The 14,297-nt window shown below is 44.6% G+C and overlaps 1 protein-coding gene across 8 annotated transcripts in view; it reads left to right on the forward strand.

Moving 5' to 3' along the window:
- Positions 1-14,297, forward strand: part of ATP6V0A1 (ATPase H+ transporting V0 subunit a1) — a 30,534-nt gene that overhangs the window by 13,216 nt on the left and 3,021 nt on the right. For 2 of the 8 annotated variants that reach the window (XM_080369153.1, XM_080369155.1), the window contains exons 13-21: positions 153-310; positions 781-871; positions 1,681-1,799; positions 2,121-2,337; positions 2,946-3,053; positions 6,299-6,406; positions 7,031-7,048; positions 8,907-9,024; positions 9,481-9,652. In XM_080369153.1, coding sequence (XP_080225279.1) covers positions 153-310; positions 781-871; positions 1,681-1,799; positions 2,121-2,337; positions 2,946-3,053; positions 6,299-6,406; positions 7,031-7,048; positions 8,907-9,024; positions 9,481-9,652 — 1,109 coding nt within the window. Of the gene's footprint in view, positions 1-152; positions 311-780; positions 872-1,680; positions 1,800-2,120; positions 2,338-2,945; positions 3,054-3,741; positions 3,817-6,298; positions 6,407-7,030; positions 7,049-8,601; positions 8,821-8,906; positions 9,025-9,480; positions 9,653-14,297 lie in introns of those variants that run through there. The other 6 variants (XM_080369154.1, XM_080369156.1, XM_080369158.1 and 3 more) reach the window with 5 other exon arrangements.

Consider the following 14,297-nt stretch of genomic DNA (forward strand, 5'->3'; position numbering starts at 1 on the left):
CCGTGGGGAAATAGAGGCTTTGGGCTTTTAGTCCATACAGCTGGTATTGTTTGTCCTGCAGGTGGCTGATTTTACTGCTCTGTCTTTGAGAGACCTTCCTCTCGTGGACTTTCTTTGTTCCTTTTTTGTTTTGTTTTTGTTTTTTATACTAGATGTTCAACATGGTTTTTAGTGGTCGATACATCATTCTGCTGATGGGACTGTTCTCCACTTACACAGGCCTCATCTACAATGACTGTTTCTCCAAGTCTCTTAATATGTTCGGTTCGTCATGGAGTGTCCGGCCCATGTTCTCAAAAGGCAATTGGTCGTGAGTAAACCATTGATAACTAGATAAAGAGTGACAGTGATAAGCAGGTGGCTTATCTTTCCCCATTGTCCTCCCAAGTCAGGAAAACAAACTTCTGAACTCAGTCTCAAGTAGAATTGGAAGAGGGGTGTGAATATAATGAAGATAATATCTACCATGGTCCAAATCAGCTTTTTTTTTTTTTTTTTTTTTTTTTTTTTTTTTCTGGGAAAGATGTAGTTTAGTGCCTTTCTCCTCATAGATGTAGCAAGATTCCTGTCTCCTGCATCGTTCTTCCTTGTGGCAATAACAGATCAAGAAACAGGTTTATTATTCATTCAGGAAAATCTCTGGGACCGCACAAGAACCTTAAAGTTCTCTCCGTTTGAGATACTCCTTGCTCTTACAAGGGATAAATGTTGCTAGCTTTTGCAGAGAATGGACAGAGTTGCTTGTGTTAATGTTTGTGTAATCTACTTATACCCAAACAGAGATGCCTTGCTAGAGACTACTCCTCTGCTTCAGCTGAACCCTGCTATTCCCGGGGTGTTCGGTGGACCCTACCCCTTTGGCATTGACCCGGTAAGAGCTTTTCCTTCCTTTGCTTCGTTTAAGAACATCCTCTATGTTAACAGAAAGAAGAGTACCTGTCCAGTTCACTGTGCAAGATTTCCACAGCCCAGCCATTCCCTTAGCAAACTCTTAATCAATGTTGTAAATACTCCTGAATGTTAAAATTAATTCAGTGCCTGTTGAGACAGTAGATTCAGGATAGAGAGACTTACTCTCAGGTCCACTTAAAGGCTTCTTTCTCACACTTTCTAACTTGTAGTGGTTTAATCAAATCTAGACTTGGGAATCACTTCATAAGGTTACTTTTTTACCTTGAGGAAAGTTGTTTGGGTTTTTTTCTCCAGTCAGTCTCAGAAATGTGAGTTTCCAAATAATCCTGTGATTTTGTATCTGCCTGCATCAGCAACACTGCTTAGCATATTTGATACAAAACTCATGTGTTCCACATGAAAGAGGAAGTGCAGGAAATCAGAACGATGCATCACTGTTCATTTAAATGAAAAATCATATTTTTTTCTGCCAAGGATACAGCCCCCTTTTTCCTGCTCCTTTTGCCTAATATAAAAACAAGCGAGGTTTGATTCCTGCTCTGGTAGTGGGATCAGTTGCTGTAAGACAGCGTTCTTAGCAGAAAAGGTTGTCTGCTCATTTTCCCGGAAGATATCTGTGTGACAAACGCATCTTTAAAAAAAAAAACTTTTTCTTACAGCCTAATGCTTCCTGGATTGTTGATACAGTTTAAGTTGAAATGAAGATTTTCATTCTCCTCTGTTGTTCTTTTACTCGGCGTTTGCCTGACTCAGTGTTGTTTTTCACAGATTTGGAATATTGCCAGCAATAAACTGGCCTTCCTCAATTCATTTAAGATGAAAATGTCTGTGATTCTTGGCATTATCCACATGCTTTTTGGTGTCACGTTGAGTCTTCTCAACCATATGTAAGTGCTTTGCTCTGTTTTTCTCATGGCGGGGGGGGGGGAAGTTCTTTGGGTGTAATGTGTGTGTTAGTTTTAAGGTGCAGGAGTTTATCAGACTTTAACCTTCTGATTTGAAGGGTGCAGTGCAGTTGCTTCTGACCGCATACGTAGAACGATGCATGTCAAGTAGTTGCTGTGCTTAAGTCCCAGCTACTGTTGAAATGCTGAGCCCCTGCAGTTTTGTTCCAAAAACTCCCTTCACGTTTTCATTAGAAGTATTTGCCCTACATACGCCTAATGCTAACCAAATGTAATCTTAAACTCTCCTTTTTTTCCTTATAGCTATTTTAAGAAGCCACTGAACATATACCTTGGATTTATTCCAGAAATGATTTTCATGTCATCACTGTTTGGATATCTTGTTATTCTAATTTTCTACAAATGGACAGCCTATGATGCTCACACGTCAAAGGATGCACCAAGCCTTTTAATACACTTTATCAACATGTTTCTGTTCTCCTACAGTGATACCAGTAATAAGATGCTTTATAAAGGGCAGGTGCGTGGTCTTGCTGGAATAATATCAGAGATGCTTCGTGATATTAGTCTTTCATTGACTTTACAGTAATTGTGAAATCAAGAATGAAACATTTTTCCTCTGCGTTAGAGGAAACGTGCCATCATTTCTGAAGCCTGACACTATGCAGTGTTGAAGGAAGGAAGGAATAATCCCTATACCAGGAATTTATATCAGTCTGAACGTGTCAGCTGTGGCTCCAGAACATTTGGATCCAGATTAATAGAGGAAAGCGATTAGGAATATTGTCCTGCCTGTGCAGTGTTGTGCCTCTAAGCTTTACTAAGATGCTAATGCCATTTCCTCCCAGCGCTATCAGATGTCTGCCAAATTCTTGTTCCCTGCAGAATCTTTTGGATTTTTCCCTGATATAAACCAGTATCAGCATTACATGCTGTGTACAGTCAGATGGGGCAGCTGCAAGCAGGTGTTAAGTACAGCACATCTTGCTGTTGCGGAGGAGAGACTGAAGCATCCACATACTCTGGGAATTCAGTTGTTCAGTGTTGCATAAGACCTCTTGCTGGGTTTTGTGTATGTGTGTGAGCATGGACTGCCGCTAAATCATCTGAATCTTGTTTCTTTTACAGCAAGGGCTCCAGTGTTTCCTCGTGGTGGTGGCATTACTGTGCGTGCCATGGATGCTGGTAGCTAAACCCCTGGTCCTTCGCCATCAGTATTTAAGGAGAAAGCACTTGGTGGGTGACTACCTCTTATATTCAATATGAGAACCAGTTATGGTTAAAAAGCTATGTTCTCCATCTTGATCTTGGATATGTAGGTTCACAGTGCGTTGTGACCTGTAAAATGTTTTTGCATATTGCCTGCCTGCTTCTCAGATCTGCATCCAGCATTAAACCTGCTTTTAAAAACTCTTTATGTTGGTAATGATAAAAACAATGCATCTGGCTTGGGCTTTGTCAGCTGTTTTAGGAAGACAAACTGGTTGCTGGATGCATTTCTGTGCCTTCGCTAGGCTGACAATGTGAAAGCAGAGATGCAAGCTTAATGGGCTGGCAGACTTACCAGCTATCTTTGTTAAAGCAGTTTAGATGGTAAAAAAATAACAATTAAAAGGGAAAAAAATAGACTTACGCAGTCATTATGTGAGAGGTTGTCTTCTGGGGTACTCTCTAGGTTTTCAGCTGTACTGTAAAATATATATAAAATGTAGGGACCTGGCACACGTGCACTGAGGATACTTGAAAATTCTCCCTGCATGTATGGCAGACAGCTTTTAGGATGTTGAGTGAAAGATCAGCTCAGTTAAAGACACCTCCTCTCCCTTCTCTGACCATCTTTCATCCTCCCATGTCCCCTCCATTCGTCTCCCTTTCTCTTTTTGTTTTCTTCCTCCTCCCTTTCTCTTCTTCCATTCACTATCAGGAAGGGCAACCCGTGGAGGCCCAAGTCAGCACAGTCCCGAACGAGCAGGCACTAGAGGCAGCAGCGGCTGCAACAGTGAGTGGACTTAAAAATCACCTGATGGATTTAAAGATGGGAGTTGGCTTTCTATCTAATTTATCAAGAGAGCATGGAATGTATCTGAATTTCATAAGTGAATGGCAACTGCACCTTTAGGGTGAAAAACACTTTCTCTTGGAAAGAGCAAAGTTCAGCAAAACTGATACATTCTGGAAGAACTACCAGGCTGAAGGATAATAGTTATGTGTGCACAGAATGCAGAGACACTTCTTTGCAGGAGTGCTGCTGAAATCAAAACCTGCAGAGCAGCACGAGAATACCTTGCTGCCACATCCCCCCAGGTTAAGTTCCCCTTTTTTCCTTTTCTTGCATATTTGTTTAAGATAGATTAGGGTTCTTCTCAGTGAAGCATTTCTGTTTGCATTATGTGTTCCCAAACATCATGTTTATGTGATGGCCTCCCAACAACTTCATACCGGTAATTACTGGATCTTTTGACTGTGCCCTTGTAGACACTTTGACTTGAAACTATTATAAAATGGTTGTGCACGAATAAGCCCCTCGGTAGCGGTTGTTTCTACTTATTTGTGTCTAAATTTACAGACAGCCCTTTACCACCAAAGCTTTTTGGCAGGGTGAAGACTGCAGCAGCTCCTAGAACTTGATCCCTTCCCCAGTACTGCCTATTTCAACTCATTTTCAGTTGTGAAAGCTACCTAATTAAAAAGTGTAAACCTCACAAACTACATGAAGCACATTGTGCACATCACGTCAAAGGTACTTTGAGGCACTTTTCAGCTGTTGGCCAATATTTCTGTCACGACATTTTAAATAGCCTCATAGAAACGTCAGTAATGAAGATGGATCTTTTGTGCATAATCCATCCAGAGTTTTAAGTGCATCTCAATACAAGAAGCTGTGAGGGAAGGTCTTTGTATGAGGTGTAGTTATAAAGTAAAGAATCAGGGCTTTTGGAGCTGTGTTGAGATTGGATATTTTACAGAGAACAGACAAGTTGGGTGCGAGGGAAAAGCTGCAAAAGTGCAAATTCACACAGGCTAGAAATACATCGATAGGATACTGATACTAGTCATCAGCAACTTGTAGTGTTTCAAAGATGCTGAGCATCCTAAAAAAAGTGTTCTATTATAAGTTATTATTCTTTTCATTTTCATTTCAGAGCAGAAATGTCTATCTAATTTGTTTTTAGAAACCTGACACAATCTTTTAAGTCACATCTGGCATTACGGCCAAATATAATTCAGCCTAAAATAGAAGCAGACTTCTAAGAACAAATCAGGTAAAAGAACATGGAGCAGCCATTCCGCTGGTATGCCAGAGCGATGCACTGTGAAAGTAGACAGGTCGTGGGATGGATATTGAGCCTCCTTGGTTTGCTTAGTCATCCCTAAGCTGCTGAAGTCTTCATGTGTTGAGTTAGCCCGTTCCCATTCCATGTCAGAGATGATCCCAGTACTGTGCTAAAGCTAAATGCCGGGCTTTGCTTCCCATTTGTGGCATTTTACTTTGCCTCTCTGGGTCGGTCAGACTCACAGGTCTTAAGGTATAAAGTCCTTCAGATCAGTCATGAGCTTTTTCTGTCTTTGGAAAATCTGGAGGGAAAGAGAAACCCGCCTGTAGGGTGCACGGCGCTGCTTGCCGAACAGAAACCCAAAGATAACGACGTGCACGTTAAGCCTTCAGTGTCCGCTATGCATTTACGATGCGTGTAAGCTCTGCTTGAGGGCACTGTCAGATGACGGACAGGTTTGTGCATCCTTTCTTGGTGATAAGACGGTACGGAGAAGGAAGCCTGCCGTAAATCCAGTGTTAACCGTGCAATGATTGCAGTTGTCAAGTGAGAAGAGCTCCTGACCCTTTCGAAGTTTCAGCTCAGTTTGCGGATCATTTGTTTCTCTTTGGAGCGCAGGGGAGTTGTGGCTGAGGGTCAGATGTTGAATGTCAGAACAAATGTCTAAAAAAGGAACCGCTTGCACAACGTGGTGTTCCCAAGTAAGGGAAAGTCTGATTTTTCCCGTGCGTGGTGGTGTTATGCCTGATGCTGGTGGGGAGTGAGCGTGTGTGTGTATGTTTGTGTCAGTCTATTCTGCTTTGAGTTGCCGCTGTGTGGCTTGTTTCGTTGACAACAGCAGTGGTGTTTCAGTGCTTGTCCGACAGCTGCCGGGCAAGACGTTGGTCTGTTGTACATCAGTGCCAGCAAATGTCCTCTTTGAGAGATGTGCCTTTTATTTTACTTAGTGTTGCAATTACTTTGTAGAAATGTGTCGAGTATTCATTCAGACAGACTGTTCTTTTTTCCCCAGCCCTAGCAGGAATCAGCATCTTTCCCATCCAAGCTGGGAAATAGAATTGTACAGCTGCCTTAACCTGGGCCTTAATATTTAATATTTTGTTTTCTTCTGTGAGCTGCTGCTGCACGTGGACTCATAAGAAACTCTTGCGCTCTTGCAGTAAAACACAAACAACACTTTGCTCTTTCTTTTTCTGCCTGTGTTAGGGAACTCACAACTTTGGTGGGATCCGGGTGGGCAACGGACCAACTGAGGAGGATGCCGAGATCATTCAACACGACCAGTTATCTACCCATTCTGAGGAAGGGGAAGAGGTAAGCACCTGACCGCCCTTACTCTCAGGGCAATGCACTTCGTAGTCAATAAGCTAGCAGATTCTGCTGTATTCACTGATTTTCAAGCGATTTAAATACCACCGTTTTCAGTAAAGTGTTTTCATAGCAGTTTTCACACAAGGCTATCTCTTGGTCATTCCCAGGACTCCAGAAAAAAGCAGTGTAATTTGCATATAAAGGGAAATGTGGCTGTGTTTGCCCCCCGTTACAAAGAACCATCATCCTGGGGGCACTCTCAGGTGGCGTGTGCATCTTATGCTCTGGCTGAAGCGCAGTGCCGTTGTGCTACCTGCTTCTCCAGCGCCAGCGAAAACCCTGGGGCTGTGTTTCTGCAGCCACGAAATCTAGTTTATACGTTCACTTTGACTGTTGGGGTAATACTGATTTGCCTTTACCACTGGTAGAGAAGAAAGACGAGTTGATCTTGTGTAGTTTAGGAGCATTCTGCTGCCTCTTAACAACTGACCAGCGGTACCTTGTGTCTGTAGTGCATGTGATGTGTTACTGCTTTGCTGTGTCATGTTTAGGGGGGCGTTGTTGAATGTGTTTGTGGTTAATGTTCTGATGGAGACACCGCACTAAATGTAAACTTATGTTTTCAAGCCTACAGAGGATGAGGTGGTAAGACTACAGCCAGCTTTGCGTTCATGTGTACCTGGACCATTTCCCATTGGTGTAAAGCACATGCTGAATTAAACATGTTATGTCAGAACATCTCGTTTTCCAAAAGATCTAGCTACTCTACATGTTACAGGCCTTTTTTTTTTTTTTTTCAATTCTTCATACATACATGCCCATTAACAGACCCTTAATTACTTCATCTATACAGCTTGTTTGTCTTATTCCCTGTCTGCAGATCTTTCTTAGTTTACCCGGAAAGCTGTTAAGCTGGAAGTCCGAAACTGAAAAGCTTTTGCTTTTAAACTTCTGAAGAAGTCTCGTTTGCCTTATGTTGTGTCTTTGGTAATTCTGCACTGCAACAAACTGTTTATAAAGATTTTTCCCAAACTGTCTGCCATTTTAAAATGATACTGCTTGTTGCCAGTCAGCAAATACAGCAAAACCGGTCCACTTTCATACAGTTCAACAACTTAACCTAATCGGTATCTTTCTATAAAAGAGAAGCTCTGTTCTGAGAAACTGTTCATTCATAAACACTTGTAACAAGTATGAGTATTAAAGAAACGTTTTCTTTAGGAATACTCTGGCAGGATTGATTGTAGGTTTCAGCACTATCAGGGAACCAGTTTTATTACAAAAGATCTAAATGCCATGAAATTAGAGTAGCTTCGCAACAGTGATGCTGTTGTAAATTGTGCTGAAAGTGGTTTTGCTTGGAGATGTGTTTATGCATAGGGTTCATCTAGAACTGAGGGGGCGCAGAAACAGTGTGCTGGTGTAGCTGGTAATTCTATATATCACTTTAAACCCGTGAAAAACGCATAGAACTGCCAATACTGTGCCACGGCAATCCTGCTGATTCTCCCACTCCCTAGCATAGTGGTAACTCCCTCCAGCAGTTGCGTGTGGCTGTAGATTGTCACTGTTTCAATACTGTTCGCGTTCTGTTTACTGCACGCTGACGTGCCGTGTATGCTGGGAGGTGGTACTATTTGCTGGGGCACGCTTTATTCAAGAACTTGGCAGTTCATGATCTGTGGCGAAAGAACTGGGCTTTTGACAGCTAATGTATCTTAATTGTTTGAAATATTTATTGCCCTGGGTGTACTAGGGGAGAAATAAGAATATAAATAGCTTTCTGTGCATGCTCAGAGCGTTAGTCACTTGGTGTATTTAAAACATCGTGTTCACTTAACTTAAATATGAGCAGTTTCTGAAGCATGGATTAAATCCAAAATGTAGGGAATGCTTTCCCAAGCTGCAAAATAAGAAACTCCTACATGGTAGACTTCCTTATAAGTTCTTCTTTTATTATGTCAGAAAATTACCAAGACACAGAGACTTAATGGTGCACAGATGTGGCTTTTTCAAGATTGCTTTGTGCATTATTTCTGCTTTCCAAAAAGGGCAAGTCCATATCTTGCAAAATGCTCTCGTTGATCCTGTAGCAAAGGTACATACGCAGTATCGACGTGGAATACTGTCTCCTTGTTTGTAGTGGTACATACAATTTATCGTTGAATTCATATGAATACCATCTTGTCGCTGAACAGTCTTTTCCTGGCAAAGCCCATGGCTGAATTTGAAATACCTTATTTTTGTGTGCTGGAATGTGAAAACAATAATATTCAAGCCACGACAGCGAACTACCATTCTACAAAACCTTGTGAGACAAGAGAGTTCATTTTCTCACTTAGAAGTGACGTGCTAAACCAGGAGAAGACCGTATCAGTGTCTAATTTCAAACACGATGTCCTCGGTAATAGCACCAGGTAGTGTGCTCGTTTTCCCTGGTCGGCCGCCCCTTGCTGCTTGGCGGGGCTTGCAGCCGTCTTCATTTTCTGTGTTCTCGTTGCAGTTTGACTTTGGCGATACGGTGGTGTACCAGGCTATCCACACCATTGAGTATTGCCTGGGGTGCATTTCCAACACTGCATCCTACTTGAGGCTCTGGGCTCTCAGCTTAGCCCACGCACGTGAGTATTCCTGACGGAAGGGAGACTTGGTACCGTGTGTCTGATCGCCCTGGGCGGGCGGTAGGTGAAAGGCAGGAATGCAGTTAGCTTCTCGGAGCTCAGCTGTCGAATACTGCTGGAAGAGGACAGAGGGGTGTGTGCATCAGCTGGGAGGAATTAAGGCTAAACACCAGTGTCTACTTGCGTAGTGCTCTGCTAAAAGAGAGGGACAGAGTCGAAAGCACTGAATAAAGCAGAACTGCTGAGCGAGGACTGCGCCTTGCACTGTGTGTGACACTTGGAGGCAATGTCCTGACACACCCGGCAGCAAAAGCTCTTGTCCCTCTTGAGTTTCCCACCTTGTTCTAGTGGGAATTTGCTTTACTTTAGTTTTTGCTTTGTAAGTGAACTGTAACAACCCTCCATTCTTTGCTGAATGCTCTGACGTGAGCCCTCTTCTCCCCTTTCTCCTGGCAGAGCTCTCGGAAGTGCTCTGGACCATGGTGATCCACATCGGCCTCAGCGTGAGGAGTCTGGGTGGAGGCTTTGGCCTCTTCTTCATCTTTGCTGCTTTTGCTACCCTGACAGTAGCAATTCTTCTGGTCATGGAGGGGCTGTCTGCTTTTCTCCATGCTCTTCGCTTGCACTGGTGAGTTAACTGGAACGTGCAGAAACTTCAAAGCTCTTCATAGCAAGAAATTGATGTCACCTGGACTAGGCAGAAAGGCCATCTTCTAGAAAGTTGTATTGACCCTTACGCAGGAAAGCTAAGGCTGTAAAATTGGGGTAGTGGATAACGTTGAGCCAAGATCAGCAATGTTCAGAGGTGCTGGAGTACCACAAATCTACCTAAACGCCTCCGTGTCCTACACCAGTTGCGCTCTGGCAGCGGGAAGTCTTTAGAAGGGTCAGAGATTTCCGTCTTCACACCACTGTAAGGAACATTTCTGCATGCAATCAGGAGAGATGGTGGAGAGTCGCTGGTCGCTGCTTAAAAATAAATGAGACTAAACCTTTGCGAACAGCGGGATGGGCAGGTTGCGCTAGGTGGATGAGTGTGCTTGTAGCTTGCTGTAGGACTTTCTTCTGCCTTTTGCCAGGTTCTAATGTTGGTTTTCCTTAGTGTGCGGTAGCTACTGACTTCAGTTGCCTTCGTGTGGTCTTGTTCGTCTTTGTAAGAGCTTGCATTGAACAGGGGCAGCTTTGCCTGTCTGCCCTCCAGAGCGCTGTGGAATGGTGGCTACTTCTTGCTGGTCTTGCTTATTGGAAGATGCTTTTGTAGCTCCTTTCCCATTATTAAGCTCCTGTATATGCAGGCAGTAAACAAGAGGGAATTACTCACTAGTGCTCGTTGCTTTCGCCGCACCCAAGTATGGAAAGTATTCAAGAGGTTTCTCTAATCCGTATTTAAGAGTGCTCATTGTTCCACTTCACATTCCCTGGTTAGCGCAGTGGTGGGATCAAAGGAGCAATGTGGGAATGGGTTTTGCTCGCCTAGGGTTCTCCTCAGCCTAAAGTGTAGGAGAGTTCAGGTCACGGCCATCTCTTAAGGCAGCTTCTTTCCTGGTAGATCAGAACAAAGTGAAGTCCCGTGAAGTTCACAAGGAATACTCTGTCTTGCTTAAACAAGAAGAAAAGGTTGTGAACGCTTTTAAGAATTAGTTCTGTAAGTGAAAAAGGAAGCCGGTTGTTGTGGTGTTTTGTGTGTTTTTTTGTTTTTTTTTAAAAAAAGGGAAGAAATTCAGCCCTTTTGCATTTTCCCCCTGCTTCTGAGGAAGGAAAACCGTCCTTTTGCCCTCTGTCAGCACCCTGCAAGGGTGCAGGCTGGAGGGTCCTGGACTGCCTGGGTCTTTGTAGCTCCAGTGACCAGGGATTCGGAGGTGTAGCCATCTTGTGCTGAAGGGAGCCCGTGGGGGGGCCGCTGCTGAAAATGGCTGCTGGATGGTGCTTCTGTTTTTCCTGGCGTGCAGCCTAGAAATCATACCAGTCACTTGAGAACTGCTTGCTGGCGTTTCCTCATCCTCGCGCTGCTGTGACTGTACTATGGCCGTTGCATCAGGGTGAAAGAAGGAGCTCTGCAAACCCTGCCTGGTATTGCTGCTGGCAGTCCAAGAAGGGCAGAGAGTACGCAGTACTCTTAACGCCGTCTGTGGGGGGGTTGATCTGCAATTGCTTGGATTTTAATTTCGAATTGGTGGATTTTCAAAGTCTTGCTTCTCTGGACTGCAGTGCTGCACGGCGCGTTTCTCAATAATGGCAGATGAACAGTTCTGACCAGCTTTTCTTCTTGGCAGGCTCTGTGTTTTCTTTTTTACCCAAAGGGATGGGCTAAGATAAGAAAGCACGTTTTTCTGGAGGTACCTGTCTTGTGTTAATAAACCACAAACTGCACTTACAGATACCACGCACAGAGCACCTGGTACAAGTGTGGAAAAGCTGCCTCCTGGCTGAACCGTGATCTGCAGTTCACATTGCCAGGCTGTCTCTAAAGGGTGATTAAAAAAATTGTCTGGAAATGTGTCAAGGGAGGATGCATGTCACTGAAATGGCAAGCAAAGAGGGAAACCAGCTGAGCAATAGCAGCAAGCACATGGGTCACCGTGCAGTGCAGGGCACTTGCTGGGGAGCTGCAGAACTGAAGCTCTTAATGAAGTCATATTTTCCCTAAACGTACGTTTCAAACTTGAAAACTTTTAATATACGTTCTCTAAGAGAGAATCTGTTCAAGCTTGGAGCCTGAAAATCCAAGTTTAAGGTAATATTTCCGACTGCAAGTAACCTGCTGAAATTATTTTGGGTTTGTTGGATTTTCATTAATCACAGTGGCGAGGAAGGCACCTGCAGTTGTTCAAAAGAACGTTCTGTTAACATTTCTTTTTTCTTTCAAACGTCAAATCAGGATGTTTCCAACAGTAACTGTTCCATTTTTAGAAGGGGATGTGTGTGTGTGCATGTGTCAAATACAGCTGTCCTGGGAGGAGCAGATCAGATTTTCTGGCTGTGGGAGAGGTGTCACCTATCAGGAATTCTGAAGGTGTGGGTGGTTCAGCCTTCCTGGAAAGGAGGAAGAATTTAGCGTGTGTCTTACTGGTGGGGGGAAAAAAAGCACAGATTGTTCCATGTGCTCTGCCTATCAGTCCCAAACGAGGAAGTTTTATGGTGTGCTTTTTCAGAAAGTATGCATTCTTCCAGCAGGCTGGGTTTTTCTGGGGCATCCTGGAGGGGAGGGAGCACTCTGAGCGCTGCCAAAACTGCAGGCACGTGTATGGGAGGTCTGCTGGAGCATGGTCGTGGTCTGAGCTATATACCCTGCGTCGTGCTGTCAACTCCTTTTGCTGTAACATCACTGTTCTGAAATATTTTACCTTTCCATTTGCTGTTCAGTAATGTAGTTTGACATGAATGTTTAGATTAAAGTTGCTTACTTGGGTTTTTTTAGGCTAGTCAGCTCTTTTAATATGAGCCAACATAGACTTTGCCCAAGAGGAGAAGTTTGTAACTGGATTCAAAGCAGGGTCGCAACATCATGGGTTGGTACAGGAGTGCAGTGCCAGTGGAGCTGTTTTCCTGTGTAAAACCGTGTTTTAGGCCTGATTTGGAACTGGAACCTGTTCTAGACTATGTCCCGAGACCAGGTCACAGCTACAAAGACTGGATAGCAGTAGACGTAATACAGGCAAGTTGGGTTCATGCAGAACAGGGAGGAGTGGGCTTTGTATTGCCAGGTAGGAGAGAGGTTGGTGTTACGTGAGCATCGTGACGTAGGGTGCTCGGCTCCAGAGTTTGGAGCGGTCAAACCGTATTGTTCAGACTTGGCTCTGCTTACCCGAGTGTCTCTGAGCCAGTCTCCCCGCCGCGGTCCACGTCCATCGGTGCGGAGAGCGTGGGTCCTGGCCATACGTGACCGTAGGTTTGGCAAAACGCGGAGAACTGTGTTCGTCTGCTCTTGCTAAAGCTTTCAGTCTGTTCTCTCCCTCAGGTCTAGCGTCCGCAGCTTCCCTGGTGTGCGCGCGTCACCGCGGCCACACTCCAGGCAGACATAAACCTGATTTTTCTTTATTTTGGGTTGCCTGAGCTGTTTGCCACTGGTCCATAAGCATCCCCAAAATGAGCTCAGTCCCTCGGACGCAGCGAAATGGATTCGGAGCGGTGCTCTCAGCCATGCAGTGTTAGGGGCAGCCGAAGGCAAGGAGCCTATGTTTTGTTCTGATGCCTGTTTTGTTCTGAATGGCAAAGCTTGAGGAGTGCCGTGGGTCTGAGCAGGGATGCCAAAGCAGATTTCAAGCAGAACAAATGCAGTCAGCATCAAACAAGCATGCAGAATAAATAAAAAGCAGCGATTATGCGGTGCTTTGTGGACGGCTGTTCTCGGCTGTAAACAGAACGGACAGGCAGACCCTCCTCCGCCCGGGCAGAGCTCCTGGCCCCCTGCCACCCAAGGGGGAGCGCCGCTTTCCGAGAGGCGTGGGCGTGCTGGAGTTCCATCCCGCTTGCGATCCAGCGAGGGGGCAGTGGGAGTGGTGAAGCCCAGCTTTCCCACCTGCTCGCCAGAATTTTCTTTTTCTTTATAAAAGGTCATGAGCCAGAGCTTGTTTCTTTAGTGCAACCATAAGAGCACGCTGCTGCTCTAAAAGGCAGCGCAGGATGGAGTGACCCGCGGTGCCACATAGGACACTGCCGTCTTTTTTGGGAAAGAGTAACTGCAACAATCTCTATGCCAACACCCTGATTGCTTTCTGACTGTAAGGTGTGCTGCAGGCTGCCCTCTTCGAGGTGTGCTCTGAATCCCAGCCGACCCCAGGCATTGGCACATGCCTGCAAGAACACAAATACCCAGCAGGAATTTGTGTTTGTATTGAATGGAAGTTAAGGTCCCTGCTCAACAGCTATCTCTGCAGTTGCTCCTGCTCACGGAACCGAGCTGCCTGGTTTTCTGGACAGTGTGGGTACTCTGGCTTGGAAAATCCACAGAACTACAGTCCAACAAACACTAAAACGAATTATTAATACCAAAAAAGCTGAAGAATGGGGTTTTTCTTTAATGCTGACTGCCAGAAAGCTTTCTAGTCTGTTTATTTACAGTGTAGTGCTAACTGTCTAGTAAATTCTTCTACAGAACTTGATCGCTGATGGGGGAGACACACAGAGCAAAGTTTAGCAATAGAGCGGGTAGATGTGACAGCCAGCAATCCTGGGAACGGCAGCGGCTCATATTAATAAAGGATCTTGGATTCTGGGTGTTCCTGTAGACAATTGCAGGAAAAACCCACACAGAACATGTAAGCCATGATTAT

Source organism: Falco punctatus (assembly GCF_963210335.1).
Source record: "Falco punctatus genome assembly, chromosome: 19".
NCBI lineage: Eukaryota > Metazoa > Chordata > Aves > Falconiformes > Falconidae > Falco > Falco punctatus.